The following is a 25080-nucleotide window of genomic DNA, read 5'->3' as shown; positions in this document are numbered from 1 at the left end:
TGAAGTATTGGGGTTGGTCAACTAAATGGCCCTCTGTTACTATGGTCTTTTATGGCTTGTTATTAGCCTACCAGCTGGTATTATTACGCGTTTTAGGATTGCTTCTAGCAGCCTCTCTCACATCTTTGCTGCCAGTGCTAGGTTAATAGCTATAGTGATCAGTTTTCTAAAATCATGTCTGTGAGGACAGTAACTAGACTGAGAAGGAGGGCTAAGTAGTGTTTTTGTGAAGCAGAACTCACAAAACAGCTCTTGACTGCTTTGTCTTTTGTCCTCCCTTGCTTACTTCTGACTTTCAATTTTCTACCAAATAATAAAAGTTCCTGGACAGCTAACTTCTAGGTAAGTGAGGTAATCATGTATTTTATAAACCATAGGAACTATGATTAATGATAAACTTATTATTTCTAGTAGCAAAAGGCCTATCAAACTGCAAGTATGTAGCATGAAGATGGCTGTTTAAAATTTTTTTTCAGATATTTTAACTAAATGGATAGTGATAAACTTGTCTTGTTTTGTTTTGCTTTGTTTTTTTAATTTAGATATGCATAAAGGCCATTTTAGGAATAGGATGTAATTTTTTAATTACTTTTTTATAAAAACAATTATTCCTCTCAACTTCTAGAATGATCTTTCATTCCAAAATATTTTCTTTGTCATATGTCAGAATTATATTTTCTTCAGTTCCAATAATTAAAATTATCCTTCACAGATATCTGAAGAAACAGAACATATTGCAGATGATGAAACTGCCGACCAAAATCTGCTGAAAGGTAATTGCTCTGATCACAACTTTGATTTGCTCCCTTCTGCTGTACTATGTTCCCTGCCAGTCCCATCCTGGTGTCTATAGTGCTTTTTGTTTTTCTAAGCTGCCTGGGGCTATAAAAATTACTCACTTTGACTTTTTATTGGTTTTTACTTTCAGAATTCAGTTTGGCTCATGTTTTTTTAGTTTATTTATTTTTAATATTTTAAAAATATTTTCCATGTTTACATGATTAATTTTCTTTCCCTCCCCTCTGCCCTTCCCTCTCCTAGAGCCAACAAGAAATTCCACTGGGTTATACAAATGTTATCACTTCACACCTATTTCCACATTATTCATTTTTGCTATAGAGCTATTTTTAAAATCCTAAACCCCAAATCACATCCCCTATATATACATGTGACAAGTGATGTCATGTTTTTCTTTTGCCTTTCTATTCCCATAACTCTTTCTCTCAATGTGGTTAACATTCTTTCCCATAAGTCTTTCAGGGGTGTCCTGGCTTGTTGCATTGCTCCTAGTAGCAAAGTCCATTATGTTGTATTGTTCCACAATGTTTTACTTTCTGTGTACAATGTTCTCCTGGTTCTGATCATTTCACTCTGCATCATTTCATTGAGGTTCTCCCAGTTCTCATGGAATTTCCTTTTAGCACAATAACAATAGTATTTCATCACCATCAAATCCCACACTTTGTTCAGCCATTCTCCAGTTGAGGGGCAACCCTTCATTTTTCAAGTTTTTGCCACCACAAAGAGTGCAGCTATGAATATTTTTGTACAAGTATTTTTCCTTATTATCTCTTTGGGGCACAAACCTAGTAGTGGTATGGATGGATCAAAGGGTATGCATTATTTTAAAGCCTTTTGTGCATAATTCCAAATTGCCTTCCAGAATGGCGGGATTAATTCACAACTCCACCAATAATGCATTAGTGTCAGTTTGGATCATTTTAAAAGTTGTTGTAGAGGAGGTATATTAGAAGAGCTCAGTTAAAATGTTGCCTTTATATTGCCATCTTGGCTCCACCCCTATTTTTTAGTCATATTTTTAGCTTCACTTCTCTTTCCAGGATTTTGTGCTCAGGCTAGTTTTATCTGATAATGTTGGGTAGATTAGATAAACCTTGTTTGCTTCAATCTCTATTATAATATGGATAACACTGTCTCTATATTTTCCACTACTCGTTTAGGGAGGGTGGCTGATATTATGTCCCATCCCCTGCCCCAATTCCTGGCTTCTTAGTTCCCTGGTTAAACTTTGAGGATTCGGGCTTAAGATAGTCTGTCTCCTTTTCGTTACACAATACTAAATTGGAACTTGGTTCCATCCTCTGATTTGGCCTTAATGAACCTTAATGGTAGTTGGATATCACATTGTTCCCAGTATGCTTACATGGCTCTCCAAACTCATTTCAGAGTTCTGAGATATGTTGTCTTCTCTGAAGAGTGCACTTTTGAGGGCTTTCTTTGCCTACACTGTGACCTATTTGGGGGGTGTTCTATCTCCTGTTTTTGTATGATAGGCCAGGACTGGGTTCTGGCCTCAAGTATTTATTTATTGGAAATGGTTCAAGCTTGTAATGACTCTGTTTGGGTTTTAGGGCTGGTTTTAAGGCCATTTGTGGAAGTGTGAGTGAGGTCCCCTCCTCTTCCTGTGCCTATGTCAGAAACTTGAGGATGCAGCTAGCTACTTGAGTTCATACTGGTTTCTCTAATATGACCCTTTCCCTGTGTTCTCTGAGTTGCCTCTGGCTTTTTTAGGTTAGCCCTCTCCCCATTTCCTGCAGCTTCTGTTTATCTTTCAATGTCAATCTAGATCAAACTAAGGAGTTTACTAATTCTTCCTTTTGGTTTTCTACATCATTGGTCTTTCTTGGGTCATTTTTAGTATTTGCTAGAATTTATGTGGGAGAAATAGACTTCTCTTTTTTCCCTTTCATAACACCATCTTAACCAAAACTTATATTCTGTCTTAAATTTGATATCTTTTACTGACTTGCCAAGCAGTCTTAGGTTGTCTGATTTCCTTGTGAATTTCTGTCCAAAATCATTCATAAAAAGATCTTCAAGAGAAACTACCTACCCACTTGCCCAGTAAAAATGCACCTATTAGCTCCTATCTTATTTAAAATATTTAATTTGAAATTTAAAAATATAATTATCTGTGTGGCCTTCATAGAAGTTGGAAAATATGAGCTAAGCAATTAACATATTTGAATATTGATTTGAAATGCCCATAAGACAGGAAACAGGCCTATATAAACTTCTTTGTGCTCAACATTATTTACATTTAGATTTTTAATAACATTTTTCCTACTGTTGATTGGTTATATTAATTTTGTGGTAGAGTTGGGAGCAGGAGAAAAACAAAATATAATTGAAGCTCTGAGAGGCAAAGTAAGAGAAAAACTGAAAAATGCAAAGGTAATATATGCTTTAATATTTTAACTTCTTAAATGAGACAAAACCGAGTAATCTTTTTTTTTTAAGATCCCAGAACCCTTGGCACTAGTGAAATTCAGATCCTTCCCCTGCCTATCCTCTTCATTATTATATTGTAAATTATTTGAGAAGGTCCTAGTCCTCTCTACTTAGCCCATCACTTAAACAGTTCCTTGAACATAGAAATTCAATTCAATGAATATTCCTTAAGTGTCCAATTTATACAAGGCATTGTGTTAGCACTACTGATATAAAGACAAAAATTAGACTCCTTGCCCTCAAGGAGCTTACATTCCTTTGAGGGAAAATATATACTATGTGGATAAATAAGTAAGGATGATGACAGTATGAGGAAGTAGAGAGCAACAACAATTGGGAAGATGAGAGGAAGTTTCATTGAGGAGATAGTACTTAAAATAACCTTGAAGGCAAATAGCAATTTTGTTAGGTAGAGGTGAAAAAGGAATTAATTCCAAAAATGGAAGATGGTTTTTGTGAAAACAAAATGCAGTATTGAGTTCAGGAAATTCCTAAAAGCAATAGGGAGCCCCTTGACATTTTTGAGCAGGACAAAGATAGGGTCATATGTGTGTGTGTGTGTGTGTGTGTGTGTGTGTGTATGTGTGTATATATATATATATATATATATATATATATATATATATATACACCTTAAGGAGGTTATTTTAGCAACTATATGGAGGATGGATTAGAGGAGGAGGAGACTGAAAACAAAAGAAATCAATTAGTAGTCAATTTCAGTAGTTTAGGCCAGGAGTAACTGAGACATGAATTAGGATAGTGTCCTTATGGAGATACAGAGATAAGTGAAAGAAAATTTGTGAAGGTGGTCAACCACACTTGGATATGGATTGGTGGGCAGAAGTAATAGAGAAGAGGGCAGAGTTAGGATGGCCCTAAGGCTATAAATCTGGATGACTAGACAAATAATGGTACCCTCAACAGAATAAAGTAAGTTTAGGGAAGAGATAGGTTTCATGAATTCAATTTTAAACATACTGAGTTTGAAATGCTTAGAGACCACCAGATGCTGGAAATGACCAATAGAGAGTAGGTAATAATAGCCAATATTTCATTAGGACTATAAAATTTGAACAAAGGGTTACATATATTATCTCATTTAGTAATGCAGAATTGGAGTTCTGGAGACTTATTACTGCTAAATAGGTAGTTTTAGCCATCCTCTGAATGGAAATGTTAATTCAACCCAAGGGAGCAGGACCCTCTTGGATAGTATAGCAAGAAGATAAAGGGACTTAGGCCAGAGCTTAGAGAATGCCCATACTGAGGGGTGTAGGGACAAGTTATATTGAAATGATATTGAGGATTCCCAAAGGATCTTGAGAAGCACCTATCAGACAACTAAGAAAAATGTGAGTGTTAAGAAAGGTCATTGGACTTAGCAACAAAGACTCATCAATAGCCTTTGACAGAAGAAGTTTCAGTTTAATTATGATGGTAGAATCCAGATTACAAGAGTTTGACAAATGAGTTGTGTGTGAGGAAGTAGAGGCACCAAACCATGTATCAACAACTTCCTGAGAGTTTGGCTATGAAATAAAAGTGATTTTGGATATCAGTAAGAAGTGGCAGGATCAACTGAAAATTTCTCAAAGGGTAATGGACATGTTCTATACAGGGGGAAAAAATTAGTAGATAGAGACTGAAGATGAGAAATAGAGAGGGAGGGAGACAGAGAGACAAAGGCAGAGAGAGAATGACTGAAGCATCAAGTTCCCAGAGAAGATGGGAACAGGAGGAAGAGATGACCATTGTCAAGGAAATAATTCCTCAAAAATTGGCACAGAATAGATGAATAAAGTTGTAGAAGAATTTTGAGATGTGTCATAGGAAATATGATATGGAGAACTAGAGGACTGAGAAGATTGGACCAGCTACTTTGGAGAATGCGATTAAAGAGTCCCTCAAGGAAGAATGAAAGTATGGCTGTACAACATTAAATACCTAGTTGGCATGGTTATGTGACTTTCTACAGCAGCACCTAGTAACAGGAGGAGGATTGATAAGGCACAAAAAAAAAAACAGTAGGAAAAGTAGAAGAGGACATTGTACTGGTTAACCAAAAGGTCTAGGGCAATAAATGAGGCCTGTGATGGACTGGGAGAACTGAGATAATGATAAGATCATGATAAGGACAAAGAATAAGTTAAGGAGGAGTGAGGAGGGGGTAGAGTCAAGATGGCGGCATAGAGGCAGTGAAAGTTCAAACCCTTGAAAACCCTCACCAATTAAAAGCAAAATGCTTCTAGGAGACAGAAAACCAAATCTATCAACAGGACAGAGCTAAGGAAGCCTCCTGCTGGACTCAACTAAAAAGGTATGCCCCCCAAGAGCCTGAATTCTAGAACACTCAGGTTTAATGGAAAGGAAGAAGGAAGGTCCCAGGACCCCTCCTCCAAGTATAGTACTGAGCCTTCAGCAGTGGCTGGAACCTCTGGGCTGACAAGGGCACTAGTCTGAAGGGAGTACCTTCTGGGCAGAGCTGTGTCAGGCTCAGGGCATTGAACACAGGTAGTAAGGAGGCAGTGGGAGGAGAAGTTCAGAGAAGGCAGACCAATCACAGACACTCCATATCTTCCTTCCTCCCCCGCCCCAGGTTTTGGCCTCACAGCACATCTAGCTCTGCAAGCTGCAATTACTACAGAATACCTTAATAACAAGGGAGGGAATCCCAGCTCCTTTTCAGTTTCTGCTGACAGCTGGGGAAGATCTGGCATCGGGGCTCAACCTGACCAATCAGCAGAGCAGAAAAGAAGCCCCTTCAGGACAGATCAGCCCAAACCCACAGATCCAGCACATAATGAGAGGAGCAAGACTACAGGCATCTACAGGGGGGAAAGAAGGGGGAAATATGAGCAAACAGAAAAAGAAAAAAGAAATTACAATTCTTCTAGCCAGGCAATGAACAAAGAGCAAATGAAACAGAGGATGTCCAGGTAAACATGGGAGCAATCTAGACTCAGGACTCTTCCTCTCTTCAGCACCCACCGATATAGACTACCTCAAAAGACCAAAAAAACCAAATTCATAAGAATGAAAGGACTCTACAGTAGGGCACAGCATTGAAGGTACATGGGATTTGGGCATTTCCACACTATAAGGGGGTGAAAAAGCTCCCACCAAAATGCGAGCTAATCTACCCTCCCACACCCCACCAACCAAGCCAGAGTCAGAGCCAGCTCACACCAGAATCAATGAGTGAGTGAGGGGTACCTCGAGAGCAAGTGAGAGTGACTTCTAGGTCCTTGGGAGCTGACAAAGACCACCAAAGACCTACCCCTGAGAGCAGCTGAAACCCCAGCAGGCTGAAGAGCACAGACTGTGAGTGCTTGTGGGAAGATAGCACAGAGAAGGGCAGCAAACAGCAGAAGCTGCAGAGATGTGAGACCTTGCCTCAGGCAAAATTTTTGCTCCTTAACTCCATACACAGAGAGCCTGCCCATCTCACTCAGATTTCTGACTAAAAAGGGAAGGAAAAACTTCTGCAGTGATGGTAAATAGTGCCCAGGAACAACAGCCTCTCTCCAGAGAATTGGGTCTTCAACCAAGAATCACCTATCCATCAAAACTGACTATATACTTCCAGGGGAAAGTATGGGCATTCAACAAATAAAAGATTTCCATGTATTTGTAAAGAAAAGACCAGAAATAAATGGAAAGTTTACATCCAAACAGAAAGATCAAGAGAAATATGAAAATGTAAATAAGAAAGAGAAGGAAAAGGGGAAAATGTTTTTTCTATTCAAACTTTCTTCTTTAAGGGCTATAATAAGATCAAATTATATATATATATATATTAATATATGGGGAAAATGTTATTTATAACTCTCAAAAATTACATTCACTATTATAGTAATTAGAAGGATCATTTACAGGAAGAGATTGGGGTAATAAGTGGTATAAGATGATATGCAAAAAAAGAAAAAGGGAGGGGGGATCAAAGATGGCATCAAGAGCTACTTGAAGAAATAAAATAAAAAGGATAATCTTTATCACACAAAGATACACATGGGAAGGGGAGGGGAAGAATACTCTTATAAGAAGGAGAGAAAGAGAATGCTAAAAGGTAATACTTACTCTCAGTGAAATCAATTCTGAGAGGGAAGAGCATCTAGATCTATTGGGGTCTTGAATTCTATCTTATCCTACAGGGAAAGTGAGAAGGGAAAAAACTTAGGAGGGAAAGGAAGTACAAAAAGGGAGGGGAAGAAAGGGGGGAGGGAACTGAACAGACCCTAAAAAAATAAGGGAACTAAAAGGGAGGGGGTAGAAAGGGAAGCATATTAAGGATGGGATTAGGGGGATTGATTAAAAGCAAAACACTGGTTTAAAAGGAAATAGCAAAAGAAGAAAGGACAGAACTAGGAGAGGAATCAAAATGCTGGGGAATACACAAATGACAGTCATAACTTTGAACGTGAATAGGATGAATAGGATGAACTCACCCATAAAATGAAAACAAATAGGAGAGTGGATTAGAATCTAAAATCCTACTATATGTTGTCTACAAGAAACATACCTGAGGCAGGTAGACACTCACAAGGTTAGAATTAAAGGTTGGACCAAAACCTATTGGGCCTAAATTTATAGAAAGAAGGCAGAAGTTGCAATCATGATACCTGATAAAGCCAAAGCAAAAATAGATATGATTGAAAGGGATAGGGAAGGTAAATACATCCTGATAAAAGGGTGTATAGACAATGAGGAAATATCAGTAATCAACATGTATGCACCAAATGGTATAGCATCCAAATTTCTTAAGGAGAAACTAGTGGAATTGAAGGAGGAAATAGGTAGTAAAACTATACTGGTGGGAGACCTGAACCTACCACTATCAAGTGTAGATAAATCAAATCAAAAAATAAATAAGAAAGAGGTAAAAGATGTGAATGAAATCTTAGAAAAATTACAGTTAATGGATATATGGAGAAAAACAAATAGGGACAAAAAGGAACACATCTTCTCTTCTCTTCAGCAGCACATGGTACATTCACAAAGATTGACCATGTCCTAGGTCATAAAAACATGGCAAATGAATGCAGAAATAATAAATGTAACCTTTTGAGATCATAACACAATAAAAATAATGATCAGTAAGGGTACATGGAGAGACAAATCAAAAATTAATTGGAAATTAAATAATATGATTCTCCAAAATTGGTTAGTTAGAAAACAAATCATAGAAACAATAATTTCATTGAAGAAAATGACTATGATGAGACATCCTTTCAAAATCTATGGGATGCAGCAAAAGCAGTACTTAGGGGGAAATTTATATCTTTTGAGTTCATATATTAACAAATTAGGGAGGGCAGAAGTTGATGAATTGGATATGCAAATCAAAAAATTTGAAAGAGAACAAATTAAAATTCCCCAGAAGATCCTAAATTAGAGATCCTAAATATTAAGGGGAAAATTAATAAAATCAAAAGTGAAAGAACTATTGAACTAATAAATAAGACTAGAAGCTGGTATTGTAAAAAAAAGAACAAACAAAATAGACAAAGTACTGGTCAATCTAATAAGAAGGAAAGAATAAAACTAAATTAACAGTATCATATATGAAAAGGGAGACCTCACCTCCAAAGAAGAGGAAATTAAGGCAATCATTAAAAACTATTTTGCCCAATTATATGGCAATAAAATGCCAGTATAAATGATATAGATGAATATTTACAAAAATATAAATTGCCTAGATTAACAGAAGAAATAAAATTCTTAAATAATCCCATATCAAAAAAAGAAATTGAACAAGCCATCAAAGAACTCCCTAAGAAAAAATCCCCAGGGCATGATGGATTCAAAGTGAATTCTATCAAACATTCAAAGAACAGCTAACCCCAATACTATACAAACTATTTGACATAATAAGCAAAGAGGGAGTTCTACCAAATTCCTTTTATGACACAAATATGGTACTGATTCCAAAGCCAGGCAGGTCAAAATCAGAGAAAGAAAACTATAGACCAATCTCCTTAATGAACATAGATGCAAAAATCTTAAATAGGATACTAGCAAAAAGACTCCAGCAAGTGATTAGAAGGGTCATCCACCATGATCAAGTAGGATTTATACCAGGGATGTATGGATGGTTCAATATTAGGAAAGCCATCCACATAATTGACCAAATCAACAAGCAAACCAACAAAAGTAAAAATTATCTCAATTGACGCAAAAAAAAGCCTTTGACAAAATACAACACTTGTTCCTATTGAAAACACTAGAAAGCATAGGAATAGAAGGGCCTTTCCTAAAAAGAATAAACAGTATATATCTAAAACCATCAGCAAGCATCAACTGCAATGGGGATAAACTAGAAGCCTTCCCAATAAAATCAGGAGTGAAACAAGGATGCCCATTATCACCTCTATTATTTAACATTGTACTAGAAACACTAGCAGTAGCAATTAGAGAAGAAAAAGAAATTGAAGGTATTTAAATTGGCAATGAAGAGACCAAGCTATCACTCTTTGAAGATGATATGTTGGTCTCCTTAAAGAATCCTAGAGAATCAACTAAAAAGCTGGTGTAAATAATCAACAACTTTAGCAAAGTTGCAGGATACAAAATAAACCCACATAAGTCATCAGCATGTCTATATATTTCCAACACATCTCAGCAGCAAGAATTAGAAAGAGAAATTCCATTTTAAATCACCCTAGACAATATAAAATACTTAGGAATCTATCTGCTGAGACAAATACAGGAACTATATGAACACAACTACAAAACACTTTCCACACAATTAAAACTAGATCTAAACAATTGGAAAAACATTAACTGCTCTTGGGTAGGACGAGGTAACATGATAAAAATTACCATCCTACCCAAACTTATTTACTTATTGAACTACCAAAAAACTTTTTATTGAATTAGAAAATACCATAACAAAGTTTATTTGGAAGAACAAAAGATCAAGGATATCTAGGGAAATAATGAGAAAAAAATGCGAAGGAAGATGGCCTTGCAGTACCAAATCTCAAACTATACTATAAAGCAGTGGTCATCAAAACAACATGGTACTGGCTAAGAGACAGAAAGGAGGATCAGTGGAATAGACTTGGGGTAAGTGACCTCAGCAAGACAGTCTATGAGAAGCCCAAAGATCCCAGTTTTTGGAACCAAAATCCATTATTTGATAAAAACTGCTCAGAAAATTGTAAGACAGTTTGGGAGAGATTAGATTTCAGTCAACATCTCACACCCTACAGCAAGATAAACTCAGAATGGGTGAATGACTTGAACATAAAGAAAGAAACTACAAGTAAATTAGGGAACACAGAAGAGTATACATGTCAGACCTTTGGGAAAGGAAAGATTTTAAAACCAAGCAAGACTTAGAAAAAATCACAAAATGTAAAATAAATAATTTTGATTACATCAAATTAAAAAGGTTTTGTACAAACAAAACCAATGTAACCAAAATTAGAAGGGAAGGAACCAATTGGGAAACAATCTTCATAACAAAAACCTCGGACAAAGGTTTAATTACTCAAATTTACAAAGAGCTAAATCAGTTGTACAAAAAATCAAGCCATTCTCCAATTGATAAACGGGCAAGGAACATGAACAGTCAATTTTCAGTCAAAGAAATCAAAACTATTAATAAGCACATGAAAAAGTGTTCTAAAACTCTTATAATCAGAGAGATACAAATCAAAACAACTCTGAGGTATCACCTCACCCCTAGCAGATTGGCTAACATGTCAGCAACAGAAAGTGATGAATGCTGGAGGGGATGTGGAGTTGTGAATCAATCCATCCATTCTGGAACTATGCCCAAAGGGCACTAAAAGACTGTCTGCCCTTTGATCCAGCAATAGCACTGCTGGGTCTGTACCCCAAAGAGATAATAAGGAAGAAGACATGTACAAGAATATTCATAGCTGCTCTCTTTTTGGTGGTAAAAAATTGGAAAATGAGGGGATGCCCTTTGTTTAGGGAATGACAGAACAAATTGTGGTATCTGTTTGGTGATGGGATACTATTGTGCTCAAAGGAATAATAAAGTGGAGGAATTCCATGGGGACTTGAACAACCTCCAAGAAGTGGTGCAGAGTGAAAGGAGCAGAACCAGAAGAACATTGTACACAGAGACTGATACACTGTGGCACAATCAAATGTAAAGGACTTCTACATTAGTTGCAATGCAGTGATCCTGAGCAACCTGGAGGCTTCTATGAGAAAGAACACTATCAACATTCAGAGGGAAAATTGTGGGGGTAGAAACACCGAAGAAAAACAACTGCTTGATTACATGGGTCGAGAGGGATAAGACTGGGGATATAGACCCTAAATGAACATCCTAGTGCAAACATCAACAACATAGAAATAGCTTCTGATCAAGGTCACATGTAATACCCAGCAGAATTGCACATTGGCTACGGGAAGGTTGGGGGGAAGGGGAGGGAAGAATAGAATATGATTTTTGTAACCATGGAATAATGTTTGAAATTGACCAAATAAAAATAAATAAACAAACAAACAAACAAACAAACAAACAAATAAATAAATAAATAAATAAATAAATGAAAGAGGGAGCAATTGAAACAGAGGAGGCTCAAGGAACATCAAACAAAAACACAGAAACTCTAGCATATTGGACACAGGTTTTAGAAGAACTCAAAATACAATCCAAAAAACAATTAAGAGAGGCTGAAGACAACTGGGAAAAGAAAAGGCAAGATAAGTCATATGGAAACAGAGGCACTTGAAGTAAAATGAGAAAATAGTGTCTTGAAAGCCAAAATTAAGCAGCTTGAAAATGAGGAAAAGGAGGTAAAAGATGACCTCCAAAGAAAATCAGACCAGAAGGAGGAGGATGACCAAAAAGCCAGCAATGAAATTCGATCTTTAAAATCTAGAATACAACAACTAGAAACAAATGACTTCACAAGGCAGCAGGAAACAATAAAACACAATCAAAAGAATGAAAAAATTGAAGAAAATGTGAAACACCTCATCCACAAAACAGAAGATTTAGAAAACAGGTCCAGGAGAGGCAACTTAAGAATCATTGGTCTATTGGAAAATCATGACAAAAGGAAAATCCTGGACATCATACTACAGGAAATTATCCAAGAAAACTGCCCTTATAGTCTTGAACAAGAGGGAAAAGTGGAGATTGAAACCTCCTGTATTTAATCCCCAACTATAACACCCAGGAATGTTATAGCCAAATTCAAGAACTACCCAGCCATTTCAAAAATATTACAAGCTGCTAAGAAGAAGTCATTCAGATACCATGAAACTACAGTTAGGATAACCCAGGATCTGACTGCATCAACACTGAAGGATCAAAAGGCATGGAATATTATATTACGGAAACCAAGGGAACTAGGTCTACAACCAAGAATCAATTACCCAGCAAAACTGACTATATTCTTACAGAGGAAAGTATGGTCATTTAATAAAATAGAAGACTTCCAAGCATTCGCAAAGAAAAGACAAGACCTGAACATAAAATTTGATGCCCAAACACAGAACTCAAGAGAATTATCAAAAGGTAATTAAGAAAGGGGAAAAAACAAAAACAAAAACAAAAAGCCCTTTTTTAAGAGACCCAATAAGTTAAAATGATATGTATCCCTACAAGAAAAGGAGATATTGTTAACTCTTAAAAATTGTTATTATCACCTGGGTAGCTAGAAGAATTATACTTAGAGGGATGAAATGCCAAGACATATATGTATTAAGATATATGTATGAATAAATATATATGTATGTATATGTGTGTGTGTGTATATATATATATATATATATATGTAACTATAGGTAAAGAGGGGTGAGGCAGAGGGATAGATGAATGGATAGAGGATTATAATGGAAAAGGGGTAGCATAGTTAAGGGTAATGGGGTAATAGTGAGATCAAAGATATGACTAAAGTTGGGAGTAGCAAAGATGATATACAGATTGGGTTGGGTAGAAATACCATGTGCTAGATTTTGAATTGCTTGAGAAAATATTATAACAGAAAGAATTTGAACAAGGTGATAGAGATGGATGGAGTGAATGTCAAAGGAGGAAAATCTGTAAAGTGATGAGGGCAGAAAGAAGGTTTAGAAGTGGCATTAGAAGGCAAGGAATAGGTTGATTCTACTGGCCTCATACAGTGAGGGCAGGAATAACCAGGATAGGAGAAAGTGATGTAGGTGGCAGTTCAGTCCGGAGAAGATTAGGTTTCAAAAGGTACCAGGAGATGAAAATAATGGAAGAGGAAGGAATCTAAGATGAATTTAATGATAGAGCAGAAAGGCACAGTAGAATGGGAAGGCAAAGAAGGATACAGACTTGGGGAGTAGAAGGGCTAGCTAGACACAGATGAGAATTTTAGGAGATAGAACAGAAGAAAGGAATTTTCATTTTGGCTGACTCAGGCAGCAGGACTCGGAATGCAGCATTGAGCCAGCTAGATGTAGGACAGAGGAAGGAGGAATTGTCTGAATTCCCACACCTTGCCATCATAGCAAGGGCATCAACATTCAATTCAGTTTAGTAGTCTTATTAATTACCTACTATGTGTAAATAAGTGGAACACAACCAAAATAGTCCCCACTTACATTTTACTAGGGGATACTACACATATATGGGTAAGTAGACAAAGTAATTTCAAGAAGAAATCAAATTTTTTTCATATGTACTATATGATTTCCCTTTCTTTCATAATGCCCATATGATGGGAAAACAGTTAAACCCAGGAAACTTAACTGACTTGGACACAGACACAAGTCTGTGGAATATTAAGTTGTGTTAAAGTGCATAGAATCTTAAAATTTTTAAAGTTCTTATATTCTCTCTAAGATTGGTTCCAAGGCAGAAGAGTGGTAAGGACTAGGCAATGGGGGTTAAGTGACTTGCCCAAGGTCACACAGCTGGGAAATATCTGAAACCACATTTGAATCCAGGACCTCCTATCTCCAGGCTTTGCTCTCTACCCACTGAACCACCTCTAGAATATTTTATTGCACAGTTAAGATTATTTTATGCAGATTAGTATCTTATCATTTGTGTTATGTTTCAGACTGTTCAAGTTGAAAAGTCTTCAACAAAGGAAGCTATTGATACTAAGCTACAGCAAAGGACTAAGGTAAAATTATTTATAAATGTTAACTCATACTATATTAAATATGAGAAATAGCTGTCATTTTTAATTCTTAGTAAGCTAGATTTTCTTGATATTAAATAATTGATGTATTCCAAAATATTACTAGGTAGCAATATGATCATTTTAATGTTTTTATATGAAAAGAATAACAATTTTTAAATATCTGGTTTTCAGAGGTACACTTAGGAGATTCATGATTGCATTGATACAGGTACTACTATCAAGGTTATAGATTGCAACCAAGCTCTGATTTCCCATCATGTAACTCTTGTCCATATCCCCCCCCCTTAAATTTTTCATAAGGATGTCATCTAATGAATTGTGGGACCTGAAGAATGAACAGAGTGGTTGAAGAGTTCTTCCTCACATTGCTATACAATGGATTTACTTTTTTTTTTATTATAAATCTCTGTATCCTTTCTGCCATTTGTCTTGGAGGATTCTTTGCTAGTATATCATAATCTATTCATATTCTTTAGATGATTTTCAACTTCTCCAAAGACCTATCTCAAATTCTCTAAGGTATCCCTCTTTGATTTAGTCTCTTGGTTGGATGTCTTCCATCACTATAGTGAGTATAGACTTTCGTAATTGATGCCTCACTTGAAGTTAATAATCAGAGAATCAGAGAACAAAATTATTGCTACTATCAAAATCTTTCAAAGAATCTCATGATTATTATATATTCACATGATTCCTTGTCAGAAGGGAACTTTTTAGGTAATGTTATGTTATAATGAATCAAATGTATCTTTGTAATTAACAAACTATGTGTGGTGGCACCCTGCTTTCTTTATACCTTTCAGTTAGTTTTGTGACTGTAAATGAGATATGTGAAAATTTGCCTATTTCCTTCACCAGTCTTCATCAAGGATACTCTTGTTATATGTGTTAATTACTCTCATAACTTTTGTAGAGGTGAGAAAGTTGACAAAAGGGTCTATCATTATTCATATTTCCCCAATCTTGCTTTGGGAATACTGAGGTCCAAGATTTTTACCAAGACTTGAATTCCCATCTCTTTTCCTGATACCTTGAAAAACAATACTATAATTCCCTCAGAATTTTGTTTCTTCCATCATAGACATCCTATGTCTAGATGTCTAGAACTAGATACTTGATCTAGTTCAGTATTCTTTCCATCTTTGTTTTGTTTAGTGCCATATCTACCTTCTCATATCATGCATGTCTGGGACTATGAATAATACTAAGAGTCCAAGTGTCATTTGTCCTCTCATTAAAAAAAAGTTTTTATCTTTATACAGCTTCCTTATTTTTCATGTTTGTTGCCTTCCAGTTTTTGATTTAAATGCTCTCAGCATGATTTTGCTTAGTTATCTTTCTCACTAAACTTTATTTAAAACATGTTTTCTCCTTTGCTACTTCTTGCTTTTTTTATGTATGCAAGGGTAACTCTTTTTTTATTACTTTCATTTTGTTTTCCCATTTTTTCTTCCACCTGTCTTATTTGACTTTTAATTCCTTTTTAAATTCTTCCAGTGCCTGAGACCAATTCCCATTTTTCCTTGAAGTTTTACATGTGGTTGCTTGGATCTCATTGTCCCCTATTGATTCTGTGCCTTACTCTTTGCGTCCATAGAAGTTGTCTAGGGTTAGCTGTTTCTTTTGCTGTTTACTCATTTTTCCCAGTCTTTTTTTGCCTGAGGAATGAAAGTTCTGAAAACTGCTGATTCTGTCTCCTCTGCTGATGGCTTTGCAGGAAGAGAATTAGAGCTGGATATATAGACTTGGGAATCAACTTCATAGAGATGATAATTGAACTCATGGGAAATAAAAAGATCACCAGGTGACAGATTATAATAGAGTGGAAAGAAAAAAAGAGAAGAGGGCCCAAGACAGAGCCTTGAAGGACATCTGTACTTAGTTAACCTAAATGATGATCCAGCAAAGGAGCCAGTTCTTCTGAGGTCAGATAGGTAGAAGGACAACCAGGAGAGAACAATATCATAAAAACTTAAAGAGGAGAGTGTCTAGTTATCAAGCTTTATAGCCTTGGTGTCATCCTCACTTTTTAGTCTTATTCATCCCACATATTCAAGCAGTTGCCAAATCTTATTTCTAACAACAGTTCTTGGATATGCCCTCTTTTTTCCATTTACACAACTATCATGTACAAAGCACAATGGATAGAGCACCAGATCTGGAGTCAATAAGATTGGAACTCAAATGCGGCCTCAGACACTACTACCTGTTTGACCTTGGGTCAATTTCCTTAACTATAAAAATGGAAAGAATCACATTGAACCTTCCAAGGTTGTAAGGTCAAATTAAATAATAATTATAAAGTGCTTAGCACAATATCTGGCACATAGTAAGTGCTATATAAATGTTAACTATTATCACTATTATTATTACCTTCCTAGTTCATTCCTTCATTACTTCTCATCTGGACCATTCCAATGGCCTCCTAGTAGTTCTAACAGCTTCATCTCTCCCCACTCCAATCCATCTTATCAGTTCCCAAAGTGTAGTCCAACCATGGCTCCTCCCCATTCAATAAATTCTAGTGGTTCTCTATTGAGTCTAATATCAAATATTAATTCCTCTGTCTTTTTAAGCTCTTAATTTTTTCAGCCTTCTTACACATTATTCCCTACCATACTCTACATTCAAGCCATACTGGTCTTTTTGTTGTTTCATGTATACAATTTTCCTATCTCCATTCTGCTCTGCTGGCTATCCCCAGGGCCTGGAACATTTTCCTTCTTTATCTCCATCTCTTGGAATACCTGGTTTCCTTCAAGAGTCAATTTAGTTTCCTTTTTATGTATGAGTCCTCCTTTTCCTGGTTTCTGTCAGTTGTTAGCAACTTCCCTTTCAAGATTACCTCTAACCTGCTTTATAAGGGTTTTGTATGGTTTGATTTGTATGTACATGTGTTTTCTATCTTCCATTAAAGAAATACTTTCCTTGAGAACAAGGAGCATTTTACTTTTTTCGTGTTTTCTAGTGCCTACTACAGTTCACAAATGAGTCCCTTCTTTTTCACCTCCATGTACCTTTTCAGCCTTCATGCTTTTGTTTCCAGGGCTTGGAAAGCTCATCTCTCCTATTCTCAGACCTGTTCAAAATACAATCCATCCTTTATAGTTCAGCAGAAATAGAATCTTCTCTACAAAGCCTTCCCATTTTCCCCCTCTAGCACTTTGAACTTATGCTTTTGCGTTTAAATATTGTTTTCTGTGAAAGATACCTGATCACCTGACTGGATTGTAAATTTCATGATAATAGGGACCATATCTTATCTCAAATTAGTATATTTCCCAACCCAGGACTCTGCACATATGAGGCACTTAAAATTTTATTGAATAAATATTGTTGAATGAATTTGCTTTAATATTGTATTCAGGGGGACATCTGGGTAGTTCAGTGGATTTAGAGCTAGGCCTAGAAACAGGAGGTCCTAGGTTCAAATCTGCCCTCAGACACCTCCCAACTCTGTGACCCTGGGCAAGTCACTTAACCCCCATTGCCTAGCTATTATCACTCTTCTGCCTTGGAACCAATACATAGTATTGATTCCAAGATGGAAGGTAAGAGTTTTTTAAAAAATATGTTGCATTCAGGTTATTTTATTTTAATCCACAGGAAGAAATCTTTTCAGATGAAGGTCTTACATTTTTTATTACAAGTGGTGAAGAATGCTCAGATTTCCAAACTTTAAACCAAACTATAGACCAGGTTAAGTATCTTATATTTCTAAGAAATTTTACTTTAATATTTCAGGATAAATTTAGATATATGATAGAAGAGAGCCAATTTTTATTATTGCTTATTATTTTCTTTGCCTCTGGGAAGCTATTAGGAAGGCACTTTTCTGAAAGTGGAGCAAAGAAAAATATTTTTTTTCTCCTTTGTCGGTTATTCAGTTTTTGCCAGTTGGTTAGTGCATTGAAGAACAGTTGAATGAATATTACTATTGTTGCCCTTACTGCATAGCAACAACTCACTTAAGACAAGTCCTATACCTTGTCTAGGAAAAAACATCTTATTCTCTTCTCTTTTAATTTATTTTTTAAAAGTTAGATTATTGATGGAAACAACATAGATTGTTAAGCAAAACTTTTCCATAAAAGGGCACTAAAAATAGCATAGAGGCACCTAAAGTATACTCCAGTACCATATTTATTTGGAGAATATTAGTAGAGGAACTTTAGAGATAACCTTAATAAAAGTTGTTTAAAATATATGATGCAGACAGGAAATTAAATAAATTTAAATTAGTAATGAGAGATAAAGCTTTAGAGAACCTCTAGGTTTTTTTTTAATTGCTTTTAATTTAAACATCTAAACAGGTTAAAGTTCACAATAATCTTTCTGGGGGAAAAAAGTGCAAAACAATCTTTAAAAAAAAAAAAACAAATCAAAGCTAAGGTCTCATGTGCCCTTACTATGATGAGAACAGCAGCTAACCCAGAAATTTATATTCACAAATTAAATTCCTAGAAGATATATCTGTCATATGAACTCATCAGTGATATAGTAGAAATCTGGCAAGATTATGTGTCAGATCGCCTGGGTTTACTACTTGGGTAAACTTTCTCTGGTCATCAGTTTCCTCATCTATAAAATGATAAAAGTTTACCCTTTGACTTCCATAATCTTTTTCCAGCTCTAAATCTATGATCTTTTGATCCCCTTTAATAGTTTAGATGCAGTAAAATTTAGGAGATTGGAGTAACAGGAAGGAACTATAGTCTAGAATTCTCTGTTCCTTATGACCTACCTTTATAGAATCTTGAGGTTGGAAGAACCTAAAGAAATTTATCTCAGGCTTGAACAAGAATCTACATTATATATATATCTCTATAGTAGAATGAAACAATTTTCTTTGGACAAGATTTGTTCAAAACAAAGCAAAACCAAAAAATACTTCTTTAAGGGAAAATGCTCAACCTCTTAGAAGATAGAAGGACATCTATATCCATACATAATATTATGTATATGTGTATGCATATTACATATAATCATATAGGTTTATGCATATAAATATATATATATACATACATGTATGTATATACAGGTGCACACATAAATATGAATATCGTATGGAGAGTAGTTAGGATAACTGTTAGATCAAGGCTTTTTCACAATTTCAAATTGAAATACCCAATCATAAAGCACAATTATTGAGACATGAGAATGAATTTAAAGATTAAGAATCACTTAGATTAGGTTAGTTTACCATCTGAACACATTTTCCTGTTTGTGGGAGTGAACAATTTTTAGAAAAAAAGGTAAGAATGAGCATTAAGTTAAATACTACCTTGCTTCAAGCAAAAGGAAAAGGACAGTTAAAAAACAATAGTTGAGGGAGCATCTGGGTAGCTCAGTGGATTTAGAGCCAGGCCTAGAGATGGGAAGTTCAAATCTGGCCTCAAACACTTCCCAGCTTTGTGACCCTGGGCAAGTCACTTAACTCCCATTGCCTAGCCCTTACCACTCAGATGAAAGGTAAGGGTTTAAAGAATACAAACCCATAGTTGATTTGGCTTCTATACAAAAAGTAGGAATCTGACTTTTACCCAAAGACTTTAAGTGAGGGGAGCCTACTACCTCCTGACTTTTTCAATTCCACTTTTGGATAGCTCAAATTATTAGAAAGATTTTTCTTATGTTAACTCTAAAATTTACCCTTTTCAACATCTTAGTAGTATTCATTGATCTCAAATCTCATTTGCATTGAGCTTTAATAGATAGGTTTGAATTCAGTAGGTGAAAGGTACATTTGAAAGACAATCAGAGAGGAAAGTGTAGTTGGAGTTTAGAGTTTACAGCATGGAATGATATGAAATAAGGATGAGAGGGAGGGTATTACCATATTGTGGAGGGTCTTGAATGCCAGGCAAAGGAGTCCAAGACTGGTAAGTAACAGAGAATCCTACTTTTAATGACTATTCTTCATTTGCTAAAAGCACATAGAACTGATTTTCTTCTTGGCATTGAACAGAAATTAATAAATGATAGTTATGAAAAACATGCTGCATTAAACAATTTACAAAACCATATGGATATGGATGATGAAAAAATCATGGAAGAAGTCATTTTCCCAGATTTGCTTGAATTAAAGTCTCCTGAATATGAAGATGATCAAGTACGTTTTGAGAAAGAGCAGGAATATATTTTTGTGCCAAGCAGTTCTCCAGGTATTTTGTTTTTCTATTAAAATATTAATGTGATTAATAAATCAAGATTGCTGTGTATGCTGTATCTAGGTTCCATGGCTTAAAACCATAGTGAAAAGGAACTATGTAAACATTTTAAAAGAATTTTTTGTGATATTCTCATAGTATAATTTTTAGAAACAAACTACACCTCTATATTATGAATATGATTTTATATTTGTATATGATGTTTTGTAACATGCATTATTTTCTGAAGGGACCTATCACTGCATTAGTGCATTAGAGCCAGCCTTGTTCTTCCTACATGATAAAGAAAATATCTTTGATTGTTTTAAAAGCATTTTGTAATGCCCACTGCACCATTACACAGTAGTGAAAAGATAATTCAGTCAGTCAAGTAGCATTTATTGAACACCTGCTAAATGACAGACACTATGGTGATCCCTGGACAAAGAAAGGCAAACAAGCAAAAGACTAAATCAGCCTAAAGCTCAGTCTATTGGGAGATATAACATGCAAACAGCTATGTCCAAACAGGATAGACATAGATAGAGATAGAGATAGAGATAGAGATAGAGATAGAGATAGAGATAGAGATAGAGATGTCAGTTCTGCATTGTAGGAAGATCGGTGTGACAGCTCAGTGAAGGCAAGACGAATCAGCACACTATTGCAGTAATCCAGCAGAGAGATGAATTACAACCACTAGAGTGGTGGCAGTGTCAGAGAAAAGAAGGAAGCATATGCAAGAGTTATTATAGAGGTAAAAACTGACAGGATGTGGCAATAGGTTGGATATGGGGGACTGAGTGAAAGGGAAGAGTTGAAGAGACACCTAATTTGCAAGCCTGAGTGATGGGGAATGATGGTGATCAATAGAGAAGTTAGAAATAGGGGAAGGTTTGGAGGGGAAAACTAATGAGTTCAGTTTTGGACATATTGAGTTTAGGATGTCTATGGTTTATCCAGTTTTAGATATTCAACAAGTACTTGAAAATGCAAGACTGGAAGTCAGGGGAGAAGTTAGTGCTGGATAAATAGATCTGAGAGTTATGATTGTGTACATATATGAGCAACCAAGTATCTTGAAAGTGAAACAAAAGTGGAATTAATGATTCAGTGGTCATGAAGACAGCCAAAGTCTTCTGTTTCAGTGCCTGAATATATTTACTGTTTTTTATCATTTTTAAGAATACTTTGTTCATTTTCTTTTTTCCAGGCCTGCAATCTTATTGGCTAATGATGGAAGCTGATTTATTGTTTGTTTGGTTTGGGTTTTGTACCAGACCTGTGGCTTTCTTGGTAAAAGGCAGCAGTTTTCACAAAGTGCAAACTATTTTTATAATAATATGAGTATATTTTACTTGGTATGGTAAATATGGTAAATATCAATAGATATTACCCAAGAAAGCATAAAATTCTTGGGGAGGAACCTCAGTAATTTTTAAGAGTGTAAAGGCATCAGAAAGTATGCGATCTGGTATAGAGAATTCTCAGTAAGGAAACTTTCTCTATCAGTGAAGACTGATACCTATTCTCTAATTTATTGTTTTAGAGAGTTTCCAGGTATTTAGAGGTGGAGAGATTTACTTAGGGTTTCATGAGTATTTTTTAAAATGGAAGTAATTAATCCGGTTTCTTCAACAAAAAGTAATCATCTGGCCTTTGCCCAAAGACTGCAAGTGAGAGGGAGTCCATTACCTCCCAATTTGTTCAATTCTACTTTTAGATAATTATTCAAGTCTTAGAAAGATTTTCCTCACGTTAATCCTAAAAATTTCCCTCTTCAACAGCCATTCATTGATCCCTGTCCTCATTTGCACTGAGCTTTAATCGATAGGGTAGAATTCAGTAGGAGAAAGGTGAAAAGACATTTTTAAAGATATTTCACTTGGCATAGCTGTCATGAAACCATAATCGCCTCCACACCATGCTTTGGTAAAGAACTTTAGTAAGAACGAAATCCAAGTTTTCTTGATTCTGAGACACACTCTTATTTAGGGCTTCAATGATTTCTAGTTTTTATTATGAGAATGAAAATTCAGTGCAATTCTTGCAAATCCCACTGGGTTAATTGTAAAATCATGGCTATAAAAATATAATTTAAGTACTAAGCACGTATGCTTAACCACTATAATAAAATAAATTCATCACAGTCAAATAAACTTTCATCCCATATAAAGATACTTTAATTTTTAAAATTTACCTCTGCAAATGTTTTTTGTTGCTTGTCTTAGGATTTTTGACTAAAATATTTAAGTTGGTATCCCTCTGAAAACAAAATCCCTGATTCTGGAAGAGCTAAAACATTGTCCACTTTTCCCTACACCATTAAAAATTCTCTATTTCTCCTCCACTATCAGAGACATCCTGAACAGGTGTACTTTTTTTTCTTTATTCTTCATACTTCCCGAGTTGTTTTGATTTAAAATACTTTTTTGCTAGAATTCAACAGTAGGGTACCCAATGGCTCATCCCCCCCCCCATTTTATCAGGGTTTATTTACCTTTTTTGGCTGCCAGAAATATACTCTATATATCATGTATAGAAATAATAAATAATAGAAATAGAAATAATAAAATACATTATTTTAAAGTGATCCACCGAGATAAGTTGCCAAAAAACATGATGCCACGTATCTTAGAAGATGAAGGATTTTATATTAAAAAAAAGCCAGAAACATATAAAAGAACCTGTAACAAAATGGAAAATCGCTTACTTATACTGGAAGAGGTAAGTATACCAATTAATTAAAATAACTAAAACAGTGGATAAATAGTGTTTAAGCACCAAATTACAACATTTTTGTACTGTTACATAAAGTTATTTTAGTATACCTTTTTTCATTGTTGTTTCTGAAATATTTTTAATAGGGAAAGTGCTGGTTTGAAGAAAGTGGAGAAATAATTTCATTACCCTCTCCAATTAAGCAGTCATGGAATTTCAGAAAGCTCATTACTATTGAAACTTTAAATTCAGGATTAAAAACAATTTATAAGAAGGTAATCAACTAAAATATTTTTGTAGTTCTAGTTAGAATTCTTCTGGTATCTTATGATTATTGACACTTCTCTAGGGTTAACTGTGAACTCTTTTAAATCATCTTTGAAGATACTAATATAGGGGGCCATTTTGGGGCAGGGAGAGCATTGAAAAAAATAGGAGGCAAAATACTTTTATATTTTAAAAATCTTTAATTTCATCACTGCAAATATTCCTTCTACTGATGCTGGAGTTTCTTTTAATTTTAGTCCTTAGTCAACATTCACACAATCTGCCAGTGAGTTCATGTTTGAAGTTTTTCTGGCTTCATTTATTCTGCCAGAGCTTGTACTCATTTGGCATAGCTGTCAAAAAACTGCAATTACCTCAACACCATGCATTGGTGTAGAATTTTAGTGGAGAAATAAAACATAGATTTGAAGATTTATAAACATCATCACAATATATGAGAAATTACTTGCCAGATTATATTCCTTATCCAATGGAGGAAAGTGGAGAAGAGTGGGAAACTTCAGTTACTTAACAATAGAATATTTTTCCAAAGGTGCATTGTCTCTTGCTGTCTTATGAAGTCATAGGAATGACTAATGAAACAGCTGATAGTATTAATCTTTCTATTTTAGAAAGAAAAATACTTATCCAATACATATAAGGGTTAGGGTTTTTAGGTTATTCCAAAAAGCCTTACCATTTCAAAATGTAGATGATTTTTTATATTGTTTCTTTGAGAAAATGTGTTTAAGATTACAACTTACATGTATCTATACCTATACTTTGAAAGCAAGATTATAGGAGATTAGGAAGTAATTAGTACCTTATTTTAACCAGCTGTTTTAATGAACCTTGTTAAATAATACTATTTTATAAAATTAGTGAAAATCCATTTTAATGAAAAGAATCAAATAAATGCATGGTAAATATTTTTTCTTTCAAAAGGCAATAAAATCAGATGTAGAAAGCTGTTCCAGAAGCAAAATAGAAGGCCAGAGGGAAATGTATCAACTAGATCTCAACATCTCAGTGTTACAGTTCAGCCATCATCCTCTCTTCAATCAAGAACAAGTATTATGCTCTAGGCTGCTCCAACTTTATGAATGTTTTCAAAATAGACAACAGCAAAATGTACCTCATTTGCTATATGAAAAAGTAAGAACATACTTTTTTATTCATATGGCAAAATGATCAATGTTGAAATAGTAAGGTAAACTGATTATTGAGTCAACTTCTCTTAAGACATGTACATTTAACTTTATATTTAGTCATTTAAGTCAGAACAGCAATTGAACCTGCCTGTGAGGGAGAGCTGAAATCAAGATGAGACAGTCTTAGTGTGTGTGTGTGTATGTGAAATTTCGAATAGGATGAACTTGGGTGTTGTCTTCAAAAAACAAAGTAAAATTAATTAAGAAATTGCCCACCCACCTCCCAATTTGTTATTAGAAAGGCAAAGGGACTGGGGTGGAGCTGCTCCCTTCCCCCTCTCTACTATGCCTGATGACACTTTTTCACATCCCCTACCCCTCTGCCCAGCAGCCCAATGAGAGCACACAGAGGGTAAGGTGGGCAGCTCA

General features: G+C 35.3%; 1 protein-coding gene across 9 annotated transcripts in view; it reads left to right on the top strand.

Annotated features, from left to right (window-relative positions):
* The window catches only part of CC2D2B (coiled-coil and C2 domain containing 2B), a 131482-nt gene that overhangs the window by 6608 nt on the left and 99794 nt on the right, over nt 1-25080 (top strand). For 6 of the 9 annotated variants that reach the window (XR_008912729.1, XM_056801779.1, XM_056801822.1 and 3 more), the window contains 8 exons: nt 713-773; nt 3119-3195; nt 14277-14342; nt 17970-18062; nt 20332-20527; nt 23103-23239; nt 23380-23508; nt 24446-24655. Coding sequence is in view for 8 of the 9 variants with exons in the window: in XM_056801779.1 (XP_056657757.1) it covers nt 713-773; nt 3119-3195; nt 14277-14342; nt 17970-18062; nt 20332-20527; nt 23103-23239; nt 23380-23508; nt 24446-24655 (969 nt within the window). In the remaining variant the exon portion in view is untranslated. Of the gene's footprint in view, nt 1-712; nt 774-3118; nt 3196-14276; nt 14343-17969; nt 18063-20331; nt 20528-23102; nt 23240-23379; nt 23509-24445; nt 24656-25080 lie in introns of those variants that run through there. The other 3 variants (XM_056801801.1, XM_056801826.1, XM_056801834.1) reach the window with 3 other exon arrangements.

Source organism: Monodelphis domestica, chromosome 1 (genome assembly GCF_027887165.1).
Source record: "Monodelphis domestica isolate mMonDom1 chromosome 1, mMonDom1.pri, whole genome shotgun sequence".
NCBI classification, from domain to species: Eukaryota; Metazoa; Chordata; class Mammalia; order Didelphimorphia; family Didelphidae; genus Monodelphis; species Monodelphis domestica.
Note: the sequence above shows the minus strand (reverse complement) of the source record. Positions and strands in the feature narration are given on the sequence as shown.